Here is a 15,137-nt window from a genome sequence, read left to right as displayed (position 1 = left end):
GAGTGGTCTAAATGTCCGTGATAGAGAGATGCCAATGATCTTTTCAGCTGTCCTCACAATCCTCTGGAGGGTCTTACGATCCAATACGGTGCAATTCCCAAACCAGGCAGTGATGCAGCTGCACAGGATGCTCTCAATGGTCCATCTATAAAACATAGACAGGATAGGTGGAGGGAGGTGAGCTTTCCTCAGCCTCCTCAGGAAGTATAGGCGCTGCTGGGCTTTCTTGGTAATGGAGGTGGTGTTGAGTGACCAGGTGAAGTTATCCAAGGAATTTGGTGCTCTTGACGGTCTCCACCCTATATCCGTCGATGGACAGTGGAGAATGGTTATTCTTTGGTCACTTGAAGTCAACAATCGTCTCCTTTGTCTTGTCGACGTTCAGAGATAGATTGTTGGCTATACACCAAGTTGCAAGCTGCTGCACCTCATCTCTGTATGCTGACTCATCGTCCAGTGTTCAGTGTGATGGTGCTGGAGATGCTGTTCCCAATCCGGACTGACTGAGGCCTGTCTGTCAGAAAGTCCAGGATCCAGTTACAGAGAGAGGTGTTCAGGTGCTCCTAATTTTCAGCATCCTGACACGGATCTGCCCTTTATTGTGGAAGTGGATGTTTCTAATATCAGCCTTGGAGCCATTTTGTCACAACGCCAAAGTAACCCAGCCAAAATGTTTCCCATGGCCTTCTATTCACACAAGCTGACCTCTACTGAGAGAAATTATGACGTCGACAACAGAGAACTGCTAGCCATCAAAGCCATGTTTGAGGACAGGTGACATTGGCTGGAAGGAGCTCGACATACTTTCATCGCGCTAACACATCATCGCAACCTGGAGTACCTGAGAAGTGCCCACAGACTTAACCTGCGACAGGCCAGGTGGTCTCTGTTCTTCTTCTGGTTTAACATCACAGTCACTTATCGTCCAGGCTCTAAGAATACCAAGGCTGACACTCTAAGATTCTGACCCCAGTCCACCCGAGTCCATTTCGCCAACTTTGATTATTTCACCCATTCAATGGGATATCATTACAGTAATCGAGCAGGCCAACACTGAAAACAAAGTACCTACCATCTTTCCTTAAGGTAAACTGTTTGTTCCAGAGAATCTATGTGAAAGAACCATAATCCAAGTACACACAGTGCTCAACCTAGGCCATCCTGGAATCGCTGCTACAATCCATCTCCTGCAGAATTGTTTCTGGTGGCCATCTCTGTAAAAAGATACTATCGGTCCCCATTCCAATGTATCTTAGGCTACCAACCTCCACTATTTCCCTGGTGAGGGGAAACCTCCATGTGCCCACAGTTAATGATTGGATTCAACATGGTGAGACCTGAGATTAGGCTCTGTAAATGATTGCTCCCTCGTCAGGCCACTAGACAGATATTTTCCCCAAATTCTAGTTTTCACTCCATTACATTTCCCATAAGCCCTGTACCTGGCGCTGACCACCTGCTGCACTTGAGACTTATTACCTGTGCTATATCAGCAGCTATATAAGCAGGCTAGCTGGTATCGTATTTATAGCAAATAACATTACAAAACCCATGGTGTCCTTGCTCAAAAAAACTATAGAAATCATCAAAGAAATTCTAAGGGTTTGAAACAATTTGAAACAATTGAACTCTTCAGTTTCATTATTCAAATGCCTCTGTATGTGTGTGTACTTTTGTGGTTTAAGGGGACACAAATTTGTTTAATGACATTGGTATGACTGAGGTATTACAATTATGAGGACACTGCCTATTTCTCCGTAATTGAAAAGGCTTCACGGTTTTTTGAAAATCTAAAAATGCACAAATGTTTGGTGTCAGGCAATAGCTCATACAATTTTTACAGTATAAAAACCATTATGCCTATGGGGTTTCCTCATTAACCACAAATAACAACATGTGTATGTGTCATGTTAATTGGAGCAATCACCTCATAGGCTACTTCATTTACCCTATTAACTCAACTCTCATTTTTTACCTGCTCATTATAAATTAATTGAATATTCATGTTAGACAATGCAGAGTATTAGCAGTGGACATTTTGACTAAAGTTGTCCACACACCGAACGAGAAGTGCAGTGCCGCATTGCATGTTTAAATTTTTTTGATGTGCATAAGCTCAGCGACTTCAAATTAGTTAACAGATTTATTTTAACAGGTCAAACGATAAGGATAATTGAAGCCTGTGAGCATGTCAGGACATGTCATTGTCATGTCTTCTGGAGGCTTTCTATAGAACATAATTGAATTCAATTCACGTTTATTTGTATATTTGTATTTGTATGTCTACATTATTAATTACATTATTAATTATTTAATATCTTTAACAATTATATTTACAATATATTAATGAATTTTATACAGTGTCTTCTAAACCTACCCATCACAGTAATTTTTTTATATTCTCATAAGCATAATTTATTATGATTTATAATTGTAAAAGGTTGTTATGCTCATGGGTACACATTTTGTTCAATCATCTGCATTACTACACGTATTACAGACAACACAAATAGGCTATTTTGTGTTTCCAGGTTACCGTTGGCACGAAGACAACTCTGTACGTGTTAGGGTTAGCACAAGCGGGTCGCTGTTTGGTGGGTGGTAGGAAGTGAGAAAAATATATAATAAATTGGTTTGGCACTGTTAGCAGGAGAGGAAGCTGTGCACAAGTTTCCTCTGAAATGTTTTGGGATGATTCAAGACCAAACCAGAGGAGTAGAGAGAGCTACAAGAACATGTTTTCTGAGAGAGGTCTCTGTGCTTGTTGAAGGCAACAGACCAGACACCTAACAGAATTAGGCCACATATCCATAGACACAGAGCAAACGCAGTCGCCTGTGTGCTCCCTAATTCCACCAAGAGATGTAAAAGCCCAGTGTTCAGGCTACTCTGTCACAGAGATCGGCTTTCCTCCTGGAGGAAGCCACAGTGGGGCTCCCAGCTCCCTGGAGCTCAGAAATGAGCTAAAGAAAATGACTCTGAACCCTACAGCCTATGGACTATATACTTAAACAGACAGATGCGATGAAAGCTTAGTGAAAGATTTAAAAGAAAATCACGCCCCACAGAGAGACTAGCATTTAACAGGCCTTCAAAGAATTTCACTCAGCTAGAAGCAATGTGTCTCTCCACAACGAATGAAAAACAAATACTGTTACAGACGAGTATCACTACACATCTGGTTTGTGGGTGCAAACCCATTTTGTGCTGAATACAGTATAATCTGACTTTAGCCATTAATATGCTTTTAAGATTCAGAAAAAAGTAGTAATAATAATAATAATAATAATAAATGTCAGGCAATATGACAAAACATCTCCAGGGAACCCCAAAACCCCTCATACTCCAAAAAATTAAAGGAGGTGGTAATTATGTAATTATATGTAATTACATGTGATTGGCCGTGACTTGTCTTCTGGTCTTGAAAAGTGCGTTTGTGACTTCACCAGGAAACTAGCCCATAACATTCTGGGTCGGTTAAAACATTTATTTAAACAACAACTTGTGGGGCAAAAGGCCACTACAGATAAAAACATTCCAATAGCATTCCTTAATTACAAATAACAAAATAGCAAATTCCTGAATTCACATTTGGGACATTTTTGGTATGCTATATTATCCTAGACGTAAGATACAAGATCGGTACTTAATAATTATAATAATAATTGTTTTCGACTTTGTAATCATTAACCAAAATAACAAAGAAAAAACAAAGAAAACAGTTCAGGTCATTTATCCTTGGTAATGTGGTAGCAGTATCTATTAGATCTTTTACNNTTTTTTTTTGACGTTTTGACTTAAGATATTGATAAATTGTTACAGGTAACGTTAACGCTTGTAAAACTTGTAAAACAGTACAGGTTTGTTATACGTGATTAAACTGAAACAAAGACCCCTGAAACACATAGCAAAAACTTGGAAACAAAGTACTAGGCCTAAACATTGTTAGGTGGGAAACAAATTCAAACAGAAGGAACGCAACCATGGAAACAAATGAACACTGCTACAGAGATAAAGCAGATAAGACTGTTTAAGACCTAGGTCCTAACTCGTCTCTTACACTTTTACTTTCAAGCGTTTTCCTGTTTTCCTGTTCATGATGTTAGTGTCATGACTTCAGTCTGATCAGTTTGTTTTTGTTTTTGTCTGTCAAACAGTCTGCCATGTGCTCGTGTTTCCCCGCCCCATTGTCTGATTAATCACTTTAGCTGCCTTCTCACCTGTGGCTCAATAGCTCCTTAATTGCTCCCCTACTTAAGCTCCCTTCGTTTGCAGTCTTGTGTCTGACCGTTGTGGTGTGTGGATGCTGCATTTGTGTCCAGTCCAGTCCAGTCCAGTCCAGTCCAGTCCAGTCCAGTCCAGTCCAGTCGGCTCCAAGTGTAGCTTGTATTTTTTAGTTTTGCTCTTTGCTCGCTCTGCTATCTGTTTTTCTCCAGGCCTCTGTTCACTGGCTCCAGTCCTGGTTCCTCCGGTGCCGTGTTTGGCAGCTCGTCCTCACCTGCCCCCCTTTGGATCTTATGCTGGGATCAAGCAGCAGGACTGTTTTAAAGACTCTTTGGGAGGATTTCCTTATGCCTATTGTTCCCTGCCTAAAGGAGTGACTGGAGGCTTGTTTTGTTGACTTGATCTTGTTAATTTACTTTTGATGTTAAGTCTTCTGTTCCCCTGCCTCAGTCAACTTTTTGTTCAAAGACTATAAATAAATTTAAGTTCTAACCTGCAATTGAATCCTTGTTCGTTCCTGACAGTTAGACTACTTTATCGTAATTATTTTAAAATGCATATAAATGTCATGCCTGACGCTTTTGCTAAAAACGAATTTAAGTTAAACAAGCATTTACAAATGTGAAAATTAAAGAGAATTAAGAGATATCAATTTAAGTCATGTTTAGAGACCTTTCCTTTCTAAATAAAATAGATGTACACTATTTACTACATTATTTTCTACACTATTTACACCCTTGACTATTTATGCTATGTAACAATAAATATCAAGGTTGTTTCTCATGACTGCTTTGTACACAGACCAGAAACAGCTCTAAAGTGCATTGCAATGTCAATCGTAAAAGGATTATCCTTTAAATATCGAATACTCTATTTGTTTTCCTGCAAACACTCGCATGTGTGTTTGCCCAAACTCTGAGAATAGTCTTCATCTAAAAACAAACAATAAAAAAAAAAGTATAGAACAGTATCAATTAGTGGGGTATGCTATCATCATTAAAACTTTAACATTAATTTTGAAGAGAGGATTTCAGCATTAGGTATTTGATATACTGGTTCGTATTTCTGTTATAGAAACATATGTCCTGTATAAAAGGATTTTTTTGTAGTATAGTAGATTAATGTTACGATTCTTAACTGCGATCACATTACAAGGCAGCAAAATCTGCCAAAAGTAGACAAAACTGAAAAAAAGATGCTTATGACATAAGGCCTAATATTTAAAAACAGAAATATGGGTAAGCACGGACAATAAGGTTTATCCCATAATATTTCTATATGTGAGTCAAAAATAACAATAACCTATAAAAATAGTAATAAACAGGTGAGTCAAGCTCTTGAAATAGGGCTGGATGGAAAAATCCACATTCTGATGCATCTAAAGCCTTAGACAAGAAAAATATTGAATAAAACACGGTGAATAAATGTAAACATGATTTGTTCGGTTAAGAAGTTTCACCTAGACCCCTGCATTGGAACTCAGAAAATAAGAGCAAATAATTTTAAGAATTTTAAATATTAATCTGGTTTAGTTGTATTTTAAAAAAATTAAATAAATACATTAAATTCCCTTGTGTCAAACTAATTTGGTATCCTTTTGTTTTATTGAGCATTCACCACAAATTTCTCGGACTTATAAAAGTAGAGTGAACCTTCGTAAAAATAATTAAAAAAACTGTTTGAAAACTTGCATTTGCTGACCTGAACTGTCAGCCTTCCTGAATGGTGCCATTGTGTGTGTGTGTGTGTGTGTTTGTGTATATGTGTTGTATATATAGGGGTTGTCAACAATGAATTTTTGCAATATCATGTTTGGCCATGAATCTTCTAAGAATACTACAGGTCAGTGAGTATTCAAAAAGGGCAAATCATGGAATGCTATTATAATGTTTTATCTGTAGCAGCCTTTTGCCCCACAAAAGTTTAGAACAAATGCTTTATCCAACACAGAATGTTATTGGACGGTTTCCTGGTGAAGTCATGAATGCACTCAAGACCAGACGACAGACAGATACATCAAGATATGGTCTGTCTACACAAACTAGATCTTTTCTGCCACAGGATGACAGATATTCAGAGATATCTCAGGTTATTTTATAGGTTATTTTAGCAAATAGTTTGCTCTGTAAATTCAGTTCAGCAGCTTTAATTTGAAGGGGGTAGCCTAAACTTTATTACTCGTGTTTTAAAGAAAATATGTGTAAATATATTCTGTGTTTACCTGTGCTTGACAGAAAATCCCATAACACCCTCTAACGGGCAGCAAACACAGACATGCATTTTCTGAGACTCTGACCTGTTTCCTGCTGTCAGTGCCCCTAGTTTGTCCTCTCCTGGAGAAGGAGGTGAGGGTTCGTCCAAGATCCTTTGAATCTGGTACTGGATCTCTCTGGGTGACAGCAGGCGTCCTGCTCGGTAAACCCATAATCTGAAATACCGGCCCCGGTGGTACACGGCCACAAATTCACTGTCCTGCCAATGCTGCAGGACATCTGAGAGATCAAGCAAATATGTCAAAGACACAAGATCACATTTTTACGTGTATTTATGTCTGTGTGTATATGTTTGTGTGTGTGTGTACCAGTCTCCTCTCCCGGCGTGCGCGTGGTGTTGAACATGCGCTCACACTGAGCTGCACACAGCGGTATGACTGTACCAGGAATACGACTCTAGGTGAACCAGAGCACAGGATCTCAAAGACTACTCTGATTTATAAATTATATTTTGCATACATGTAGGTAGTTGACATACAGAGCTGGGTAGATTACCTACAAATTGTAATCCATTACTGATGCCTGATTACATAACAACAAATTGTAGTCAGTAACGTAATCCATTACATTACGCATTTTATGTAATATATTCAGATTAATTTTGGATTACTTTTGACTTATTCATGACATTGATTCAAAAAAGATCTTGTCCCTTATACCATAATGATGTAAAAAAATTTGCTCCATTCATTATAATTTACAACGTGAAGTGCATTAAGCATTGTATTACATCGAGGCTTCCCAAACTAGGGTTTGTAAAGGAACTGCAGGGGGTTTATGAGTTTAATAAAAGCTAACAATTCATTAAATCATAAAAATTTAAATAAGTCATTTTAAAACAAAGTTGGTAAGTACAATGTATACTACAAAGTAAAACTAGGTAATTACTTCTTTATTATAGACACCTTAAAATAAAGCATTACCCAAAAATCTAACATGAATTGCCCCATGGGTGTTGTTTCTTATGCTCAAATGCTTTAGCATGCACATGTGCATTGGCTGGTCTAGCCTCAGGTGTCTGTAAAAAACTTTCTGTTTCATTAAGAAGGTTGTCATGAACCACGCCTCTGTGGCTCTCTCCAGCGGCAACCGGAGGGAACCTTCCCCAGAATATTAGTCCTCAGAACTACATTTCCCATCATGCCGCCTCTCAGCCCTGATTACCTGCCCAAGTGTGCCTAGTTAAAACTGCTATTTAAGCTGCAATCAACCCTAACTCATTGCGAAGTTTTATAATTGCCCACGGCTGGTAACTCTGAGCGTTTATTCTACTAGCATTGTATTCCCTTGTTTGACCTTGTTCTGTTTTAACGTTTCTCTAATTGTTTGCTGCCTGCCCATTGATCTTCTGCCTGTGTACCTAGACTACGATACTACTATGCCTCCCGCGATCCTTGCCTGACTATGCCTAACCTGTGATATTCCTGTTACCGTTGCCTTCTGTCTGTTTGACTATTCTTAATAAAGAGCACGCTAATGGATCCGAACGCTCCTCATTACAAAGGTGGGACTATTCAGCTATAAGTATAGGATTGAGCAGTCTTTGTATTTACTCGCATGTCATGTGACCATTAATCAACATCAAAAAACCCATGAACATGCAAATGTGATACATTAATGTTGAAATATTTATTGTAATTTATATTTAAAGTAAATATATTCAGTTAATATATTTATAATAATGCTTAGGTGTATTAAAATGTAAATATGTGCATTTTAATGAGTATGAAACCCAAAGGCCTTCCAAAAGACGTTATTATATATGGCTAAAGTGGTAATTCACATGAAAATTAATGTGTTAATTTCAGTTCATCAAAAGCTGATGCAATTTTTAAAACGTAATAAACCTCCAGCGGTCAAATGCTGTGTCACCCCCCTCCACAAAAATGAACTTTCTCAATGTAAATAATAGGTTGGCTGTTTAGAAAAGAACATTTAAAAGACGAAAAATAAAAATTAGGGCGAATCAATGAATTATGAATAACTTATTGCTATTGTGTGAATAATATGTAATAATGTAATCCATAAAAAGTAACTGTAGTCTGATTACAAGTATTTTAAAATGTAACTTACCCTAAGTACAAGTGCTTATTTTTTAAAATCCAGATTACATGTAATCAGACACCCAGCTCCGTTGACATTACCCATGGATGTCACATACAAAATCATGAGAAAAACATACTGTAACTTAAAACAATATTTTGTCACATACAGGATTGAGCTCCTCTCTATTGACTTTGCGGCGATACAGAAACAGGGCTGTGATGGTATTCCCAGCTCGAGCTGCCTGATTAGTCGTTGGTGACACATACAGGAAATCCTGTGAATAAGCAAGGTGTTTACTCAGTGACTGTATCCAGGGGTGAGACCTTCCTTTTTCTTTGTTTATATAACATTTATTTATTGAAAGATTGATAAGTAGTAGGATAACATACCATGCCATAATAATTACTGTTGACCATAATGGGACCCCGGCTCCGCAGATAAACATACTCTTCCCACCAGTCGCTAACCTGGATGATTACAAATTAACATGATTAACATTTTTACTCTAAGTAAGCCATTTTAAATTATCCTGATGAAAGGTCTATAATATAACAATAACTTTATTACGAATTAAAGATCTCCAAAGTATCTTCCTAATTCTGCTGTGTTGATCTGATACATACACAGTTTACATGATCATACAGTTGGTCATATGTCATAGCCATCAAAATATAAATTTGTTCATATTTGCAAAATACAATTAGGTCGGTCAGTCAAAACTTTGGAAATCTATTCTTTGTACTTTGGTCAAGTAAATTCAACTTAAAGAAATGAACAAATATTTATTACAAATTCTTTATAGCATTTTATAAAATGTCCAACATGTACTTTATTTTAATTAGCTAAAGTACTGTATGTAATCACATGCTCGTGATAAGAATAAGAATAAGAAAAATAAATTCCTCAAAATTGTTCATCACGTACATAGTTTGTGGCCCACAGCGCTTTAAGTTTGAGGTATTTTTGTAGCCGGTTACCCAGACTTTTCTCAAACTCAGCAGCCAGTCTTGTCATTCGCTGAAAACCAGCCGTATCAAGCAGTGGTTTCACTGACTCCAGATACTAAAACAAACATTTGAGATAAAACATTTGAGATAGCATTCACTAGTAACTTTTCGTGCTCAAACATTGAAGAACCCCATCAATATCTCTTAGTCATCACTTCCCAATTTAATCTACATTGTATTTACTCACTCTTTCCAAAGTTTCTTTAATGGGAGGTACAGGCAGATGTGGTAAAGATGTCTGATAGCTGTACAGTAATGGCTTTCTACCAGACAGCAACCTAACTAGGGTCTGAAAAGGAGGGACAGAAAGAAGGGGATATAAAGGAAAATATGTGTGTTCTGCTCTTACTGGAAAAATTTTGATAAAATACAGAGACCAGTTCACTAGAACAAGTCCTAAAACCATTTTTAAGACATTCAATAACAAAATATTTATCTTTTAATTATAAAAAGTTAAATAACGCAGTTTTATATATAATTATCCAGTATTGCAATTCTTTTATTACTGAATTACTGAAACTGTCACTTTTGTCAAGGTACTAACCGCCCAGACTTTGGTCTTGGTAGAAATGCGTCCATGTTGCTCGAACATCCATCGGTGGTATGATAGGAGAAGTTTTAGGCAGAACCTCAGAGCCAGAATGAGAGACATCCACAGCAGAGTACTGAACAACAGCACCGACAGCACAGTCTGGCCTTGAGCACTCAATGACAGACTGACAAGAGAGAAACACAGTAGAAAATCTGCATCATCTCTTCCAGGTTAATATTAAATATACCCTTAAATATACATCCAAATCAGGTGAACGGTGTAGGAATTGCAGCAGTTTGCATATGTGCCTCCCACTTCTTAAGGGACCAAAAGTAATGGGACAGAATAATAATCATAACGCATAGACATCACCAGACGCTGGCTTTCATCCAATGTGATGCTTTGGGTCATTGTCCATCTGTACTGTGAAGCGCCGTACAATGAGTTATGAAGTATTTGGCTAAATATGAGCAGATAATATTGCCCCGAGACACTACAGAATTCATCCTGCGGCTTTTGTCAGCAGTCACATCATCCAAACATGCACACGCCATGACACTACCGCCAAAATTCTTCACTGATGAGGTGGTATGCTTAGTGTTATGAGCGGTTCCTGTCCTCCTTCATGCTGTTCTCTTCCCATCACTCTGGTTGATCTCGGCCAAACAGAGTGCATGTCACATTCTATATAGACAGTGCATTCATCCATTTGCACAGTAGCTCAAATCAAATTACTACAAAACCACCGCTGGCTCTCCACACCTTTACTTAAATTCAGTACTTCGATTTCACATGCCCTCCAGAAGCTTGTGTTCTGCAGTAGTTGATTATTAAGTATAACTTAATTATTCAAATGCCTATTAAAGATGTAATAAATAAGGTATAACTGACAACGGAAAGTTTAATTATTAGAATTGATGTTTAAGCATTCAACGGCCTCCTAGTATAATTGGTAAAAATTAATTAAAACAATTCACAGGACAGAACAACTGTTCATCATAAGACAAATGTGCTTTATTTCTCCAGGTTACCAGCTTTCCATGCAACTATTAACCATTTAGAAGAAGTCTAGAAGAAGTGTGTTGAATGGTAAAAGAAAGTGTTACCTGAGGGGCAGGTGCTCCTGAATCTTAGCAATGAGGCCCATAGATGGATCAGACTGCATGTAGATAGTTGCCAGGATTGCTATTACAACAAAAAGCCAAGAGGATGGGCTAGCTGGGTATACGCCTTTAATGATTCTGTTCTGTCCACGAGAAAGTGAAAAAAAGTATTAATGCAAGCTAAACCAAAACATCCATCACAAATTTTGGTCTATATTACAGATAACTACTGAACAAAACCTTTTAGTGCAAAACGCTGGAGCAGACGTTACCAAAGATTAATAATGCAAAAAATAATGCAAACTCTATCATTTAAGCGACTTACGTTCACTACAGAATAAACATCCTGTGTTTATTTTTCATAGTGTTTTTACATTCCTTTGAGATTTTTATCTTATGTTACAAAAAAGAAAACAGAAAACAACTAAAATGCAAGACAAAAAAAGCCTATGAGGAATTACGTGATTCATGTTTTTTCACACTGACCTTAATCCTGCTGATGCGTTTCTTCCAGGATCTCAGTCCGGAGAGGTAGATTTGATTAAGGGCTTGGTAGGAGAGATGTAGGTCGATGCCCTCAGGAGTGATTGTGAATTGAAACGCTACTGCCTGGTGAGCCTCTGCCATCACTATAGACACAAACTATATGAGGCGCTGTCTGTAATAAAACGGGTGAGAAAATCTGAACAAAATAAAACACTGGACCGAAAGCAGTAATAGTAATATTAGTAATATTTTTATAATAAATGTATTAATAGAGCTGTTGTAATTATTATTATTATTACTTTTCTCATTTTATTTTAAAAAATGCATGAAAAATGTTACTGAGCAGTTGAGGAGTAACGCTCTTTTAACCAACAAGCAGATGCACAAGAGCTTGTGAAGTGCTGCTAGAATAGGATACATTCACTTCATGCACGTACTAGAAAACATAACAGTTTGCTTACTAATAATTTACTAATTCAGTCATCACACAGTAACCAGCAACAACCACTCTTCCTCTTTTCATTGGAGAAATGAGATGCATTGCTAAACGCTCTCAGCGCTGGTAATGATTGTAGTGTCTTTCTCGGACACTTTGAAATGCTTTCACACTGCCAGCATGATTGGTGTATTTGCGCACGCCTAATTTAATGTAAATGTAATCCCTAAAATTTAACACACAAAACCAATGAAGTGTTCCATCTTTCATGCTTCATCCAAACTTCTATTTAATTCTAAATCTTAACTCTAAAGGTTAAATATAGCTACAAATAAATCTCAGTGATATATTATAAATGTTAAAATTAAAACATTGAGCTAAATAGTTAAATGTTTAATTTATATAAAAATCCTACTTTATATAAAAACAGTCCCAGCATTAAAGAACACACTGGATCAATGAAATACAGAAGGCATTGTATGGAACTTGTTTCCATATAATATTATTGTCTACAAATAAACAATCTTTCCACAAAACTTAGTTCTGTTTTATTGTTCTACATTTTATTTAAACTAATATTGCAAACCCAAGAGGGACTGATAGAACTGAAAGGACAATATCGGTGGCATAAATACATGTCAGGAAGATCACAGAAGGAAAGACAACCATTTAGAGTCTACAACCAAGACATCAATGCCCTCTAGTGTTGCATTTATATAAAACAACCCTTTACATTTGTGTTACAGCTATTTACAGCATTTTTATAATGAGTCTTTTACATTTACATCTAGTTTATCTAAAGGACAACAGAAGCAATCAAAACCATGAACCTGGACCACAAAACCAGTTCAAATAAACAAGCTTTATATTGATGTATGGTAACACACCATACAGTACACCATAAACGGGACAATATTTGGACGACATACAACTATTTGGAAATCTGAGGTTGCAAAAAAAATCTAAAATGCCTTTTAAGTTTTCCAAATGAAGTTCTTAGCTATCAAAAAATATGTCTTGTTACACTTATATATATGAAATAAGGACAAGTATAGGAAATTTACAAAAAGTCTTCATGGAACATGATCTTTACTTAATGTCCTATTGAATTTTTGCATAAAAGATAATCAATAATGTATTGGCTATTTGTGAAGAGATGCAAAAGCCTTTAAAAGCCATCCTGGACAAAAATGAGATACTGATACTGAGTGAAGCCAATGAGAAGTACCAGTACTGACATAGAAACCTATACAACTTCTTCAAACAAAAAACAAGCAGTTAGAAACCAAAAAGAGTGCAAGTGACACTTTTTTTTTTAAACATAAAAGATCAAAAATATACAATTATTAGCCTGATAGGGTTAGAGAGTCAAATAAATATGGAAGAGGTGTGTTTTTAGCTGATTCTTGAAGATTGAATTGGGCAGGTCATTCCACCAGGAGGGAACTTTTAATTTAAAAGTCTGTGAAAAAGATTTCCAGCCTCTTTTTGAAGGCACAACAATACACCGTTTGTTTGCTGAAGTCTGAAGTAATGAATTTAGGGGAAGGGGTGCAGAGCCAGAGGTGGTTCTGTAAGCAAACAGAGGTGTGGCGTGCATTCTTTTTGGCTCATTAAAAACGAACCTTGCAGCAGCATTTTGGACTAGTTGTAGAGGTTTGATAAAACTGGCTGGAATACCTGCCAAGAGAGCACTGCAATAATTTCGGTCATATGCGTGTTTATGTAGGATATAAATCCAAGAAATCATGATAAAAACGAGAGAGAATCATGAGCAAACCTGATCAACAGGACCAAACATGCCACTCCGCCTAACATGAAAATGATGTGGTTACATCGAGCTGAGTGAACAGGTTATATACAAAGTGAGCAGTTAAGATGTGTTTAAATAAACATGTGTTGCATTGCCTGTCACTCATCATCAAGAGGGTTAGAAGAAGGACATTTTTTAAAATGTCATTTCTAAATGCGGTAAAAACATTAATTGTGTCCTGTGAAGTGTTTTAGAGGAGATTCATTTTAAAAGTTACATAAAAAAAACAGACAGCTCTGAGAGAAGAGGGAAAAAGAACTAGATACGGAGACATTTTATACAGCATTACTGCATAGACTGGCATTGGAGATAAAGTCTGTGGTTTTGTTAATCGTTAAACGTGGATTTTATATGAAAAGTGATANAACATTAATTGTGTCCTGTGAAGTGTTTTAGAGGAGATTCATTTTAAAAGTTACATAAAAAAACAGACAGCTCTGAGAGAAGAGGGAAAAAGAACTAGATACGGAGACATTTTATACAGCATTACTGCATAGACTGGCATTGGAGATAAAGTCTGTGGTTTTGTTAATCGTTAAACGTGGATTTTATATGAAAAGTGATCAAAGATAAGGAAGGTCTCAATGCTGTTAAACAGGTAAAACTCGAATACCAGCGTGCGCTCGTTTACTGGAGCTGCCTTTAAGCGCGCGCTCTGCTCTCCCAGAAAACAGAGACCACTCGGAGATGCCGTGAGGGTGGGTTAACCTGAGAAATGTCCCGAAGAATAACGGCTTCGCTGATGTCGTACTGCTCGAAGAGTTTTGATTTATTTTCAATATAGCACAGCTCAAGAAAAAAGTATTAATAAGAAAAAAAAAGTTTCCTACGTTTTGTCTGTTTAGGTATTTAGGAGTATTACCAAACGAAGAGGCTACCGTTTACATTTCGTTGTAACTGCCTTTATGAAACAAACAAATAGCAGCCATTAAAGTTTTCCACCCCTCTCAACAAGCTAGGCAATATCCCTGTAGTCACTAGTGACACGACGCAACATGCGTAATAATTACCGGTTTCAAATTTANAAAAAAAAAAAGCTCTTCACACCAAGACAAATTTGTTTTTACGCAGAATATGCTGTCTGAAAAATCATACCTGTAAATCTGAATGGTAGTTCGGGAACAAGTTAAAGACTGAATGCGGTTTTTGACAGATGTAAACTTTCAGGTGATCTCCACCCTTTCACTTCCAGAAAGCAACACATACCTGAGGTTATG

At 37.1% G+C, this 15,137-nt stretch overlaps 1 protein-coding gene across 1 annotated transcript in view; it reads right to left on the bottom strand.

Moving 5' to 3' along the window:
* The window catches only part of LOC122342001 (carnitine O-palmitoyltransferase 1, liver isoform-like), a 19,637-nt gene extending 4,500 nt beyond the window's left edge, over positions 1 to 15,137 (bottom strand). Inside the window, exons 1-10 of the mRNA XM_043235775.1 lie at positions 15,016 to 15,137; positions 11,672 to 11,843; positions 11,189 to 11,328; positions 10,095 to 10,266; positions 9,738 to 9,839; positions 9,468 to 9,605; positions 8,933 to 9,010; positions 8,710 to 8,817; positions 6,806 to 6,893; positions 6,521 to 6,716 (exon numbers count right to left, since the gene is read on the bottom strand). Of these exons, the coding sequence (XP_043091710.1) occupies positions 6,521 to 6,716; positions 6,806 to 6,893; positions 8,710 to 8,817; positions 8,933 to 9,010; positions 9,468 to 9,605; positions 9,738 to 9,839; positions 10,095 to 10,266; positions 11,189 to 11,328; positions 11,672 to 11,812 (1,163 nt within the window). The 5' untranslated portion in view covers positions 11,813 to 11,843; positions 15,016 to 15,137. The remainder of the gene's footprint in view (positions 1 to 6,520; positions 6,717 to 6,805; positions 6,894 to 8,709; positions 8,818 to 8,932; positions 9,011 to 9,467; positions 9,606 to 9,737; positions 9,840 to 10,094; positions 10,267 to 11,188; positions 11,329 to 11,671; positions 11,844 to 15,015) is intronic.

Source organism: Puntigrus tetrazona, chromosome 3 (genome assembly GCF_018831695.1).
Source record: "Puntigrus tetrazona isolate hp1 chromosome 3, ASM1883169v1, whole genome shotgun sequence".
NCBI lineage: Eukaryota > Metazoa > Chordata > Actinopteri > Cypriniformes > Cyprinidae > Puntigrus > Puntigrus tetrazona.
This window is presented reverse-complemented; position numbering and strand designations above follow the sequence as displayed.